Genomic DNA, 15359 nt, shown 5'->3' with positions numbered 1-15359 from the left:
ATACACATATTGTTATAATATAATATTGTTTCAAAGCTTAAAAACTGAATGCAAGGTTATTCTAAAAGTGTTAAATTATTGAAAAATGAAAATATTTTAAAGAATGTTCAATGATAAAAAAAGCCGGAGACTAATTATTATCAGAGAATAAAATTATGAAGGTGACCAATCTAGTCCATATATCGTCCAGCGGGTTGCGGATAGTAAATAATATTTCAATCAATAAATGAAGACTTATTTTTTTGATTATTCGGACGAGAGGTTACTTTTTAAACGTTACAGATGTCTTCTTTAACAATGTATTATATCATTATAATATATCAAAAACCACGTGACAGACTACAAGATTATTAACCGGGTAAATATGAAGGAAAACGTGAGCAATGTTAGTCGTTACAGAGCGTAAATCTTAATATTATTGGCAACAACCGTCGCACCGAAGTATTAGCTGAACTTAATATTAGAGGTGGGAATTGCGAAAGAGGAAAACGGCCTCGGCATTCGACGATAATCTCGCGAACGTTATCGGGAGGGAAATAATGATAAAAACAACAACGGCCGTTATGTACTAGGCGGAACGCAAAAAACGACTAGAAAATATTATGAATAATTATTATTGTGAACAATATTCTGTTGATCGTCAAATAGTACTTATACTTTCTACCACGCATGGCCGCCGCTGTGGAACTCTATATATTAGGTCTGATCAAGCAATAAGGCGTCGGCGGCTATATGAAATACCGAAAGGCGGGCGAGGGGGGAATATATTATAGCGGCGTAGCTAAATCTAACGCTTTCGTCCGTTCGTTGGTTTCTGGCTTTGTGCCGAACATCGTTCCGTCAGCCGGCAAACGGCCCGTCCCCGCCCCGCACCATGCAGACGATCGACCTTATGACTGGCGGGTGGTGGACCGGCTTACTTGCAGCTGCCACAAGCCACACCCGGCGCCGGTGCCGTGTTCTGTTCCTGACTCAACTGGCCGCCCGACCGATCGCCACCCGCGAGCCCCGACGGCCTAGTACCATCGACGTGCACTGTCGCCGTTTTGGTGTCGGACGCACTCCGTTTCGTCACAGAACACGAGACCGGCCGTACTGCGTTCGGCGGCCAATGCGCATTGAGCCAGAATTCACGTTCTGCGCACCGCTCAGCGACTGCCGACCCGGACCCGGCCCCAGCATTTGCTTTGTTTCGTACTTGATGTGAAGCCGGACGGTTGTTCTCGCTGCTCCGCCACTTAAAAAAAAATCAAATACCCCCGCTAAAACATCATACATGATAATAATTCTTAATTCATTACTTCACAGTCTCGCATCATACGCACGTTTCGTAACTTGACAAGTATTTATTTATTTATTGAATTCTTTTTATTTTTTAACTTGTTTTTTTCTTTTTTTAAATGACTTAATAAAGTGTTACTCAGTATTAAACCAATAAAAAACGCGCATTGTTATTCGTTGTTACGATAATTTTTTTTTTTTACAATAAATTAAATTTTGTAAATGTTTAAATTTTAAGGTGAGTCGAACGCTTTATTATTTTTGTTCTCTTATGTTTTTAAGAAGATTTTTGAAAAATTTTTTATAATTTTCTTTTAATTCTATAGGACTGTGATAAGCATGGCGGGAGACAACCAACATTTTTGTCTGCGCTGGAACAACCACCAAAGTACGTTGATCAGCGTTTTCGACACGTTGCTGGAGAGCGGTACGTTGGTCGATTGCACGTTGGCGGCTGAGGGACAATATCTGAAGGCCCACAAAGTCGTGTTGTCGGCATGCAGCCCATATTTAGAGGTAATAAACTACATTATTTACTTGTCCATCGTGTGAGCATTTATTTTTATTTAAAAGTTAATCTTGCTCCATTGACAGTTAATACAGATATATTGGTAGTTAATTTATTTGTCCATTTTTCCGAGATATCTACCGTGTTCGTATTCCGCATTTTGTCATGATCTTTAATCATTGATATGATATCACCGAATTTAATTTTTGTAATTATAGCAATTCGAATATCGTACATCTAATGCTCGCGTAGGTATGATAGACATCCTAGTTATTTACTATTATATTGATATATTATACATTTCTCTTATCAAATCAAAATTGAACTGCTACAAACTACTTATGAAATAATACTTAATATTTGTTTTCAAAATCAAGTAATTTTTTGGTTGAACGCTAATCATCTGGACGAGAAAAAAAAGAAAGTCGGCTTTTTTAAGTTTTAAAATATATATTATAATTTAGGCTTATTTTGTTTTAGTTAAATATTTTAATAACATTTTTTGTTTATTGTTACGGTTTTTAAATTATATTACATGCATATTAATAATAAACACATAAGTACATACATTATATTCATACTATTATTCCTTTGGGCTTTGATATGTCATATGTCAATCATTTGGATATTTGTTTATCCGGACCCCACCCTTAACATTAATTAGTCGGGATAATCCAGAGTTCTACTGTATTTATTTTTCAATTTTTTTTTTTATATTCATAATTCTCCATCTTACTATCAAGCAAAGAGGATTCTACGGGGTCTGGACCCCCTTCTTGAAATTGCTTTTTTAATATTTTGTAAATGAAATTAATGTCATTTCTCTTGAATGATAAAAACCAGTTAATTGGTAATTGACTTTTTTATAGCATCATAAAATAGATTTTTATTTTACAATTACCATAATTGATGGCAGTTAGTGACAATCAAGAACAATATTAAATTGAAAAATATTTTAATTATGTTCTGTTGTCTACCCAAATGATGTAACATCTTTTTTTTTAAAGATTTTTTTAACTACCTAAATGTCAAAATCTTTAAGTTTTCACTTGAATTACATTATATATATTTTGGAACCACTTATGAAGTTATTTATTCTATTAATTTTATTCATTCATGTCTTTGATTATTTAATTTGTTAATCGCTTTTTTAAATTCAGTTTATTTAATGAATTTATTTTTTTTTTCAGCTTTTATTAAGCCAACATTATGAAAAGCATCCGATTGTCATACTCAAAGATGTGAAGTTCCAAGAACTTAAAAGTATGATGGATTACATGTACAGGGGGGAAGTCAACATTTCCCAAGACCAGTTAAGCACGTTCCTGAAAGCTGCAGAATCTCTGCAGATCAAGGGTCTGACTGATGGCGGTGGCAATGAAGACAGTACAGCCTCTTCAGCACCGGTCAAGGCACCTGTCGCCACTCCAGTTAGAAAACCAATTCAACAGTCTGTCACACGTGGTCCATCTACAGTAGCACAGGGTTTAACGATAGAGAGGAGGCCAGAAAGTCCACACATCAGGTCTCGTGATGATAGTGCCTCACCTACTAGAAAACGCAGGCGCAACCAGCGCAGGCCGTCAACAAGTGACGATCCTGACAGTCATATTGATACAAGCAACTCCTGTGATGTACCGCCCCTTCAGTCCGGAGCCCTAAGCGGCGTCGGTGTTCCTAACATTCCTGCCACCATAACCAAAGGTGCGCCGTTGGATGACGGTGATCATGAGACTGATAACAGCCGCATCAATAACCACGATGCATCAGCTGCTGAAGGTGTGGCAGGACCAAAGATCGAACCGACTGGTGAACTGATTGAACCTAAGACTGAGTTTTTGGAAGATATTAACAACGAAGACAGTATAGAAGACTTGACTTTGGATGATGATGATGATATGGACAATAGTATGGATATGTCTAGAGCTGGACCATCGCATGACAATTCAAACCAAAGTATGCATTACAAATCATGATTTAAATTTATTTGGTGGGTTATTGATTGTATATTTTTGTTTAGGTTTTAATCAATGGCCAATGTCTGGAAATCAAACCACGGATGAAGTATTTATGAATGCACAAGAAGCAGTTGGAGCTCACAGGGATACTCAAGGTAAGACTCGATTTAAATTGTACGGCTTCTAAACACATAGCCTTTCAAATGATGGGTTGTATGTTTGGGAGTATTGTAAAAATTTGGTGGAAATTTTTAATTTTTGAATATTGATCACAGCGTTGATCAGCTATGCAAATATAATTTTTTTATTCTACATTTCTGTTCACCAAGTTTTTTCAATTATTATGATAGAATTATAGCTATGGCAGAGCCTTAGGTAAGGTTCACATGTGATATTTCTTATTGACATTTATTGAATGTATATTCACATTTGGACCCAGCCTTGGTTCGGTTTGAGCTTTGAATGGTACTTTTTTTTTTTTTTCTGGGCACTTTTTGGCTGTTATTTAGTAACCTGCGGTGTAGGAAATCATTTGCTAACCATTTATTTATTTTTCTTTTGTACATATTTTTTATTATTTAATTTTGCCTTAACTATTCCTTAATGTCTTGTGATAAACTAAGAGCCTATTGAGAAAAATATTTTTCTCATTAAGTAGGTCATATTATGAGGAATCTTATACAGATTAATTAATGGTGAGTTGCTCATTAATTGAATTTTTAATATTTTGATCCCCTCTAAAGATCTCTGTTTGGATTAATATGCATTTATTTATTTATTCCTTATATTTCTTTACATTAACAATCAATTTGTCAAAAGTTGTACTAGAGCGAAAGGAGGCTCGTAAGTTATTCTTTTGTGGCAAATTGTGTTGTCTCTTTGTATCCTTTGCTTTCCTTGTAGTAATTCTATTTTTAACTTCGTCATATTTACTTAAAATTGTACTATACTTAACAATTTACAATCAACTAAAAACCAAGTTTTTCTCTTTGGACCCATGAACTTGAGATTTTGAGCTTGTTTTGTTATTATATAGGTTCTGTGGGTCCTGAGAAAAATTTGAACTTCATTCTCCTTACAGGGATCTGACATATTCCCATTTATATATATATATATAATAGCATAACATATATACAAATTAATATTCATTTGGTGAGGGAGTTTGAAAATAGATGGCTGCAGTAAGGGGTTGGGGTGCAGTTAACCAAGCAAGATTAAAAATTTTATCATGTCTGTTAACAAATTTTAACTACAGTGTCTTATTTTTAAAATAAAAACAAATTAAATTATCACTTAATTTTTTAAATTAATCGTAATCAATCATTTGTAAAGATGAAGAATCAAGGATCACAAATTTATTGCCGAGAGAAGGTAAGTATAAGGTAACTGGTAAATAGGGATCCTCCACACCTCTTTCTGTAATTTCCTGTATATCCTTTTTTTTTCTTATCTTTTCTTTTAGATATAATTGTTATTATATTTTTATTACATAATTATTTAAAAGGCCCTTTTCAGGGCCTTGTTTAATGTGTTCATTATTTTCTTAGCATAAGTAGGGAACAAAACCAGTCCATTAGTAGTGTAGGTATAAGTTCACTTGGTAATATTTTGGTACTTGAAGATTGACAAGAATTTATTTTAATTCAGTTTAAATACTGATATGTTTGTGATTATTTTTTTTATCCCTTATCCATATGAAGTGTACAATGAAAAGAATGAGATGTTTGAATTTATAATAATATTAAGAGCTGTGAGTAAAGATGGTAGAGGAGAGGATAGTAATAATATGTGAAATTTATAATCCACGTGGATTCCATATACATCGATAATTATATTATAATATTGTCTTCGAAAGGTAAGTGAATATTATATTTCTATTTATCAACATCTTAAGAATTGTTAAATTTTGAACTAATTTCTGAGTAACTGAAAAATTATAATGGTGACGTGGGCGAGTAACGACTTCGATGGCGATTGTTATCAACTAACTGATAGCAAAAATCTTAAAAATTTTTACCAATTACAGTACTTCCCACGTCATTGGTCCGATTTAAAGCACATTTCAATTGAATTATGATAAATCTTTCTGTTGATATCATGATTAATCTAATTTTTATTGGCACGTGACAGTGTTAATTTTGTTAGTGTACCTAATAAGAATTTGTTATTTCTATACAATTTAAATAAATAGTGCTTATTTAAAATTTTTATTCTTAGTCGATGCTCTTAGCAAAGTGTAATAAGTTAATCTCAAAATTTAACATTTATTTAGATAATATGTTTCACAATAATTGCTTATCCAAGTGATTATATTAAGCTATATATTTTAAGCAATTGGTACATGTGGAGTCTCACATAGTACGATTTTATTTATTATGGTCTTATTTAAGTAAAATGGTTATTGACCTAGAATCATTAATTTTATAATATTGTTAACTTTTTAATTTTAAATATGCAGGGATTCATTTTTAATTAGTACTTTCCTCCCTAATTTAAGGATGTTATATCCATTTTACCAATATTTTTTTTTTAATATTTCAATTATTTTCTTCAAATCTTATTATTTGTTAAATAGATATATTACTAATTGCAATAATACATTCTCAAAAATTTCGTGTTAAAAGACTAGATTTTTTTCACCAAATGAAATATAGTACAACATTATATCCAAATTCTTATTGGGAAAAATTTAGAAAATTGTTCGTAGAAATTAAATGATTGGTTGCGTATAATCCTAAAATTTTTTGAGTCTGAGTTAATGTTCTATGAGTGCTACTTTTTACAACATAAATTTTATATATACACTTCCCTATTCTTCATATGGTTTGTTCAAAAACTTACCTGTTCACTCTTACATTTACATATTACAACTAATTATCCGCAAGACTTTAAAACTTTTTTTGTATCTTACAAACGCTGTATAGCTATCGTGGCGGGTTTTAAATTTTCATTTATAAATAGGAATTGTATATACTTTACAGTGTTCATACATATATATTAACTATCGTGTTTATAAGTAATTTTACTACCATGAATTATTTATTATTTATTTATATGTGGGTTCTTAATGAGCCTAATTATATTTTAAATAGTAAAATTATTTAAAATAAGGTATATAATTAACATAGTTATTTTTATTATAATTTACGATAGAATGCATTTTTAAATTTTTTTATCGTTTATCTCAAGGTCTTAGATGACTAACTGTGCAACGCGTTAGTAGACACTAACCTTAAGATTTAATATTTAGGTTTTATTATCGTAAATTTTATAATAGTTTTTATTTGGATTTACTGATAAGGTTTGAAAATGCGTATTGTATAAGCCCTACTAGAATTATTGTCCATATTGATATATATTATAATATTATAGTAATTTGCCATAGGTACATTTTTAAAAATTTTTTTAATTTATTATAGATTACTTTCTTTAAACTGGTGTCAATTTTGCGCATTAAACAAAAAAAAAATAAAATCGCCATCATTCCGCGGGATTTATTTCCGAATAAGATATTAGCCTTTTAATTTTATAAAGTATATACTAGTGGTGGTAATTATCGATCCAATCGGTACACTTGCTAATAAGTACCGATTCCAAAGAACTTGTTACATCGGTATAATTTTTATTTAGTTACACTTGTACTTAAATTCGTTCGCGCGAAACGATCAAAATGCATGTATTCAAATGTATACTTTTGAAATGGATATTATTTATGAACGGATATACTTCGTCAGGCTTGGATCATGGGGGGAGGGGGGCCACAGTAATAAATCGGATGAAAAAAAGGAAATGGTTTTAGGTGAAAAGGCCTCAATAAAAGTAATAGCCCTTAAATTATGACCATAATCCTGCCCTGTACTTCGTGTCTACTTCATAGGACCATTATACAACACTATTTTATTATGTTCGTAAAAGATTAAATTTTGTATTAGAATTACTTTTTACAATATCAATTTATATTTGAATTGCCCAATCAAAAAATACAAAAGATTATAGATAAAAAGGTTATATAAAAAAAATCACTGTATCCTACTAAAAATCGATTATTGTATTCCAATGGTCGGCGGTGATGGCCGGGATATACCGATTCAGTTAGCGTACCCTATTATATTTATCTCGATAAATCTTAATGATAGAAAAACGGAAATTTTCACGTAATACCAGTTTTCGACAAATTCAATTTTTTTTATTTAGTAATTCAAAAACGAATCACTGTAAATGCTTTATATTTTCATCAAATGTCTGTGTATATATAGTATACACGCCACACGGTTCAATTTTCAAAATATCCTGACTTTCTTGAGGTGTTTGTAGACAACTGGAATTTTCGTTAATACAAGGTATCTTTTACAGTTTTATCATATTATGTTATTCCTTTTGTTGTTAAAAAAAAAATCATTAGTCGTAATATTATTGTTTTAAGCGTTTATTAATTTTCACTAGGTACTTAGATTGGAATTTTCTTTACTTAATTTTCTTTTCAAAATTTTTGCTTATTTTAAGGCTATTTATAGGCATTTGAAATATTCGTTTTTGTTTAGTTTTTTTTTATTATTAATATCGATAAAATTGTTGGCGGGACAAAATACTTGAAATTTGAATACAAAGTTCTTAGAGTCAACCATTCAAAAATTATTAGAACACGTACGCACGTTAATAGAAATTATGGATATTTGTAATTAATTTTGTAGTTAAAAATGTGTAAAATAACGATTAGGTATTTACATAAGTATTCCATGGTATTTATAATGATATAATTTTAGATTTTTATTATAGTTAGAAATTACTAGTCATGGAAACTTGATTGGTATACATCAGTTTAAAACCACTCAGTGGAAAATATAATATATCCTAGGCTGACTTATTATTATTATCTGTTCAGAATTGTTTTTCGTATACAATGATTACTTATCATTGGATTCAAATTTAACACATCTATTGAGCACTTTTTTATACTTATAGTTTTAAAATGATATAATTTAGTTGATTACTATTATTATGAAATGTTGCCGAAGATGTTGCATTTATTATTAATTAATGATTCATTGTCGCAAAAAAGTGAATAAGTTCTTAATAATTTTTTTTTCATTAAAAAAGCTTAAAATCTGCAAATTGCAGTGAAAATTTTAAATAAAAATTATAACTATAAGTTTCTGTAAACAATACATTTAAATAACAATTTACTCAATAAAGTTTATATCACCATTATGAACTATTTAAACATTTAATTTCGTCTAAATTTGAACTTCAAATGTCTTAAATAACTATACTTAGGTTAGGTATAATATAATATACCTATGTATAAGATTTCAGTACGAACTACTACATACCTACTTAATACTAGTTAAGAGCAATATTGTATTAAAATTAACCAAGGTTTTTGACACGGCAAAGTTTTTCATTTCTCATGATCAATGATTCAATAAAGTATAATTAGTATTATAAAGTATAAGTACCTAAGCTCTTATCGATTCGATTTTGAGTTAAAATTGTTATTTCTCAATATTTTTTAAAGCTGAAAAAACCACGATCTACCCAAAAACTGGTTTTGTGCACACATGTTAATTTTATTTTTTTTAATGTTTTTATAGATTATTTATTACTATATTATTATGTATGGACCGTGAAGAATAGTAAATAGGTACCTACTAGAAGTATTTCAACTATTTTAACTCAAAAATGAATCGATAAGAATTTACTTAAATTCAAAATATTCCAACATTTAAGATTTTACATTTATTATTGACAGGATAAATAAACTTTACCCCAGCTTTAGTTAACTAGGTACTTCACAACCATCATTGTAATATCAATAAATTCATCACTCTGATTAAAATCTAAAATTAAACATTATAGAAACCAAATTAATACAAAAAAAAAATGTGAATAATATTTAGTGCTGAGATTTTAATGCCCTAAAAAACCCAAAAAATGCAGAAATGACAAAAAACTTAAAAATGCATTTAAATTATATTTATTACAGCTTAAAAATTGGAAAAAATTGTATTTATTTAATTCTGGACGTACTAAATTGATTACTAATTCAGTAATATTTATCGATGCCTAGCTATGATAAAATTATTATTGACAATAACTTATTGAGCTATATAATTTATTATTCTTACAGTCAACAGTTTGCCGAAAGTTCTAATCTCAACAATTTTCGTTCATTTTATGAACAAATTGTGAATAATTCTTTAAAGACTATAAAAATAATCTAAAAACCATTAAAACACCCCAGAAATACATTTTAGGTTAATTCTGAAGAAAAACGCAAAATAAAATACTTTAAAATAATCAATATCACACAAAATACTTTTTATATTTACGTACCAACGTTTCAAAACACCAGCAAAAAAGATGCTTTTGCATCAAAATCCCAGCCTTAATAATAATCTTTTTTCAGTCCAAAAACTACTAAGTTTTTACTACACGGCACAAATGATTACTTAGAATTTAATATAATAACATCTTAAATTAGTACTTTTTGCTATAATAACGATATCTAGGACGTATATATAGATATCTCGTACCCTTAAAACGGAATGTCTTCACATGGCTGCACTATTAAAAACAATCATAATTTAAATAATTAAAGCCTCATTAAATTTTCAAGTTCCGTTCGAACAAATTAATATGAAGCTGAAACAGTTGTAGTATTAAGTACTGATTTATATTCTAAATTACCCTATTATAAATACACCTGTCTTTCTATAAATAATTATTATTATAACTTATAATACCAAATGTGTATAATTAAGTATTTATTAATTGATATTGTATTTTATAAATAAGTATTAACAACTGTTTAGGCATTACACAATTGTGTAATAAACTTATTGTGTCCATACTCTATACATGATATAATAATAAAATTGAAAAATAAGCTATAATAATGCAATTACTCCAGAAATTAAAATGCGTCATGATATAATATATGATATCGATATGGTTTCAGGCTTACCTTTGTTTACTGTTATGGGCAAGTGAATTATAACTAAATGGAATTAAGACCTTAAAAGATTTGCATAGATATAGATTTCATCCTGAGATTTAAACGACATATTTCATTTATCCATTTTATTTCAAAATTCAAATGCATAATATTTTTTATTCATTGTATTTTATTACCTACCTATATAAGTGATTTTCTATTTATTGCATATTTGAATAAATACCTATATATTTTAGAATATTAGCCAAATTCGTTAAGTATTAATACATTTTTTCCGCTTAAATGTTATCAAAAATATTCTTCTGTATTTTTAATATAGGTACTTATCTATTTTTTTTTTTTAATAAAATACTCATCTATATTATATTAAACAATTTTCATACACATATTTATGTACGGTATTTATGTTTATTATTTCACATGGGTAATTTGATATTCCCTAGTTTTAATGTTTTAATAAATATGTCTCAAGTTATGTGCATTATATTTAGTCTTGATAATGCGTACCTATTTACTTTATTATATAAAATATTAAATGAATAATTATAGTTTTATTTTATTAAAAATTAAAATACATAACTAATAAATTTTAATTTAATATTTAATTACTAAGTAGGTAGTAAGTTGGTATCTACACTATTAATATTTTATTATTAATCTCTCTTTGAAAAAATAAAAATAAAAAACTAGACTTATACCTACTGTATAGAAGTGTGAAAGACCAAAATAATTATTGTTATCTATTATAGGTATTGGTATCAATGGTATTTATCTTGATGTTGATACCTGTAAGTATCTAGTAACTTATAGATGTTATGTAAAAAATACGTTGAAGATCATATTAAGTACACAATATAAAATGTATTATGTTGTATTATGTATATCTATCATCTATCTAATATAGATAATGACATCGATTTTATAATCCAAAAACTGCGAGACAGCTAAACATATTATTTTTACATTAATAACCTATCGACATATTTTTGAGTAAATTTTAATCAGCTTCCTAGAAGTTTTTTCTGACTTAACTAGTGTAATTGTAAGCTGTAAGCAGTGACGAATTCTCCTGGAATGGTCAGCATGCGCCTCATGCTTAAGAATACAAACATATAGGTAATAAGTAAAACTAGTAACATTTTTGTTGTCATTAATAACATATTACGTATTTAAAAAAAAACATTATGTAAAATGTATGATAGCATTTTTAATTATAAATAGGTACTTTAACCAATTTAACCCAATTTAAATTGTAACTAATGGCCACAGTTGCCTAGTTAATATGATCAATAATTTTTTTTTTTTATCTTTTTCTGTCGTATTTATCTGTGTATCTTGATCATTTATTCCGACTAATTTCCAAGACACTAGCAGCTGTGGTATTAACCAAGGCATGCTCATTGTTTTGCGTTACGTCATGATTTGTATAATTTATGTGTACGAGTATAAGAAGTTTTATTAATTTTTATTTATTTATAAATAAATACAAATTTGTGTAATTACTGGGTATACATAAATTAAATATATTATGATAGGTACTTACATTATGATCATTTGGAGTTAGCAATCGCCACTGATTGTAAGCAATCATCCCGTCAACTTTACGTTATATGATCAGCACTCAGATAATTTCCTACTACTAAAGCTAAAGAAGGATTTCCAATGTTTCAATCATAGGTAGGTACCGTGTTGTTTTGAACAAAGGTATATTCAAATTATAAGTGGGTAAAGTGTTAATTGCTAATTAGGAACATAAATCGTGGGTACCTACCGATTAAATATAAAGAACATGGCTCAACTCAACTCGGTGTAGTATAAACCAGACTTAATTTTTTTTTGAGCTTATTTAATTTGAAAATGGGTCTAGTAGAAAACGACAGTGTGTGATCAGTGCCGGATTAAGTGTTTCACGGGCTTTAAGCAAATAAATCAGACGGGCCTAATTGGCTAGTAAAAAAGGTGATAACTACAAATTAAAAAGAAATGTGTCAAAATCGTGATGAACACATTTTTAAATTATAGTTGAATGCTAAACTATATCTATATATTATAGGTACATAGGATTTCGTAAAAATTGAACTTAAGATAAAAAAAAAGCGGTTAAGTGGTACCGCTCTGCTGTACATTAGGTACCGTGTGGATCACTATTATATTTTATAAGAGTGTTAAATTTGAATCCAATGATAGTTATCATTGTATACGAAAAACGATTCTGAATGAAGATGATTTGTCAGCCTAGGATATAATTTCCAGTGGTTGGTGAAAAAGGTGGTTTATGTTTTAATGCCCTGAATACACCAAAATTTAAGTACTTTTATAATTATTGTAAGCTAAACTATTATGAAAAATCTTGTATTAAATTTTCAACTCTTAGCTAATTATGCAAAAATTGTTATGAATTATACCTACACGATAATTTGCGAATACTCATGATTTTGACGAATTTTTGTCAATATTTGAACTTCAAATGCTACTAAAAAAAAATTGTGCCCATGTATTCTTAAAATTTTTAAATCACTATAAGAGTAGATTATATGAGAAACTTTGTATTAAATTTTCAAGTACCTATTTTTATTAAAATTTTTCAGAAAAATTGATAATTTCAGTTGTCTATAAATAGCTCAAAAAAAATGAAAATGAAATCATGTAAAGAAAATGCCAATCTAAATAACTGGTGAACTTTTCAAGTATCTATGACTTATATTTTTTGAATAATAACAAATATTTAAAATCATTTGAGGATAAATTGTTATCGTTACGATATTTCGTAAAAATTTAAAATTCAAACGCATTTAAAATTTTTTTTATATTGATGCTTCGAGTTTTCTCTATAGATACTTGGAGGAAAACTTATGGTCAATTTAGTGTTGTATTTTTAATCCTTAGTTTTTAACACAAACATTTTTATGATTTTTCAACTTCTAAATTATTTGCAAATTCTCGTGATTTCGACAGGTTTCGTAAAAATTTCAGTGGACTATAAATAACTCAAAAAAAAGTCGATTTTTTTTTTTTGAAAATTTAACTATATATAGATAACACTAACATAAACATTTGGTGAAAATTTCAAGTATTTACAGTGATTAGTTTTTGAATTTCAACCATATAAAAAATTGATTTAATCGAAAAATGGTTTTGCATAAAAATTCCCGTTTTTCCGTCACTTTTTTTTTTGTTTTTCTCGTTTTTTTTGAAAACTGTTGGAAATTTTTTACTTTTGATCTCTATAATACACCAAGGATATTCACTTTGCCATTGGAAACCACCCTCGAACTTAGAAAATGAAGCATTATTTTGATAAGTTATGCTGTACATAGACAAACTCAAAAAAACACACATCACTGTAAAATCAATACATTCATCGCTTCGTTTTGAATCTAAAAAATGTACGGGCAGAATTTTTTCGAGGGCCTTAAGTAATGCTTAATTTGTTTATAGGTTAATCCGGCACTGTGCGTGATATGCGTGAATGAATAACCGTTTGCGTGCCATTACTATTTCAATGACCAATACACGATTTTAGTTCCATTTATTCGATATTTTAAAGTTCAAATAAAGTCATTTAACATTTTGTTTTTTCTGTCAACTGAGACACCAGTATCATAAAAAAATTATCCCACACGGGATTTTGTAAAATTAAATTAAGGTGGACAAATGGGCCATTGGGACAATGATTAATAATATAATGGTGTATATTTCTATGATATTATTAACTATTGATATTCAATTTTGAGTTTGTAATGTCTGTATGTATCATAGAAAAATCAGTTTGAGCATAAGTTACCAAAATAAAAAATTAATTGTCGATAGACCGTGCAATATTACTTGCTCTGCAAAAAAAAACAAGACTCCAAAATGTTCAAAATCGAAAACTATGTAACAACAAAATATTAATATTATACATAATTCTTTTTATACAATATTATTGACATTGTACCTAATACTAATTTATTATTGCTAAAAAACTTGACTGTTTTAATATTAAACATTGAAATATCGTGAATACGTGGTAAGTAGTTGTAAACATAACTAAGTTATTTTTAATTTATATACCTAGTCAAGGGCGCCCGCAGAAATTTTCTCCGGGGGGGGGGGGGGGGCAAGCTAGGTGTATATTATACATATAATTGTAAAATGCTAGGTTAGGTTAGGTAAAATACTGTAATAGGTATACAAACATTGTCAACAAAGCGGAGGTCATGGCCCATCCCCCCCTGCGGGCGCCCATGTACCTAGTTATTAATATGTGTTAAACATCACTTTTATTACGGTTTTTTTTTTCGTGGATTAAATTTCCGGTTATTTATCAGGAGAATCGAGACTATCGTATATAGTGACTCGAAAATGTTATACGAATTAGGTATCATAAGTTCAAACAAAAAAACGTGATCTTACAAACTAGAAAGCCTTTTTCTTAATATATTTTCTATGATTCTTTAGTTATGGATTATGGTGAAGTACTGAAGTTGTTGTGGACTGAGTGGTGGTCGGTGGAGATCAGACGACAGACGTGTTCGATTTTCGAATTTCGTTAGAATAATTTTATCATAACATATCTAACATTCATAACCTATTATACGTCTAATATAATAATAATATTAAAATGTAATATGAAAATGTAATGTAATGTATTATATTTAAAGGTATAATATTTAAA

General features: G+C 28.9%; 1 protein-coding gene across 50 annotated transcripts in view; it reads left to right on the top strand.

Annotated features, from left to right (window-relative positions):
• The first annotated feature begins 1175 nt into the window (after positions 1 to 1175).
• Positions 1176 to 15359, top strand: part of LOC114119934 (longitudinals lacking protein, isoforms A/B/D/L-like) — a 196408-nt gene continuing 182224 nt past the window's right edge. For 48 of the 50 annotated variants that reach the window (XR_007605552.1, XM_050205779.1, XM_050205723.1 and 45 more), the window contains exons 1-4: positions 1177 to 1519; positions 1608 to 1797; positions 2980 to 3745; positions 3810 to 3902. Coding sequence is in view for 49 of the 50 variants with exons in the window: in XM_050205779.1 (XP_050061736.1) it covers positions 1621 to 1797; positions 2980 to 3745; positions 3810 to 3902 (1036 nt within the window). In the remaining variant the exon portion in view is untranslated. Of the gene's footprint in view, positions 1520 to 1607; positions 1798 to 2979; positions 3746 to 3809; positions 3903 to 15359 lie in introns of all 50 variants that reach the window. The other 2 variants (XM_050205564.1, XM_027981714.2) reach the window with 2 other exon arrangements.

Source organism: Aphis gossypii, chromosome 1 (assembly GCF_020184175.1).
Source record: "Aphis gossypii isolate Hap1 chromosome 1, ASM2018417v2, whole genome shotgun sequence".
Taxonomy (NCBI): domain Eukaryota; kingdom Metazoa; phylum Arthropoda; class Insecta; order Hemiptera; family Aphididae; genus Aphis; species Aphis gossypii.
Note: the sequence above shows the minus strand (reverse complement) of the source record. Positions and strands in the feature narration are given on the sequence as shown.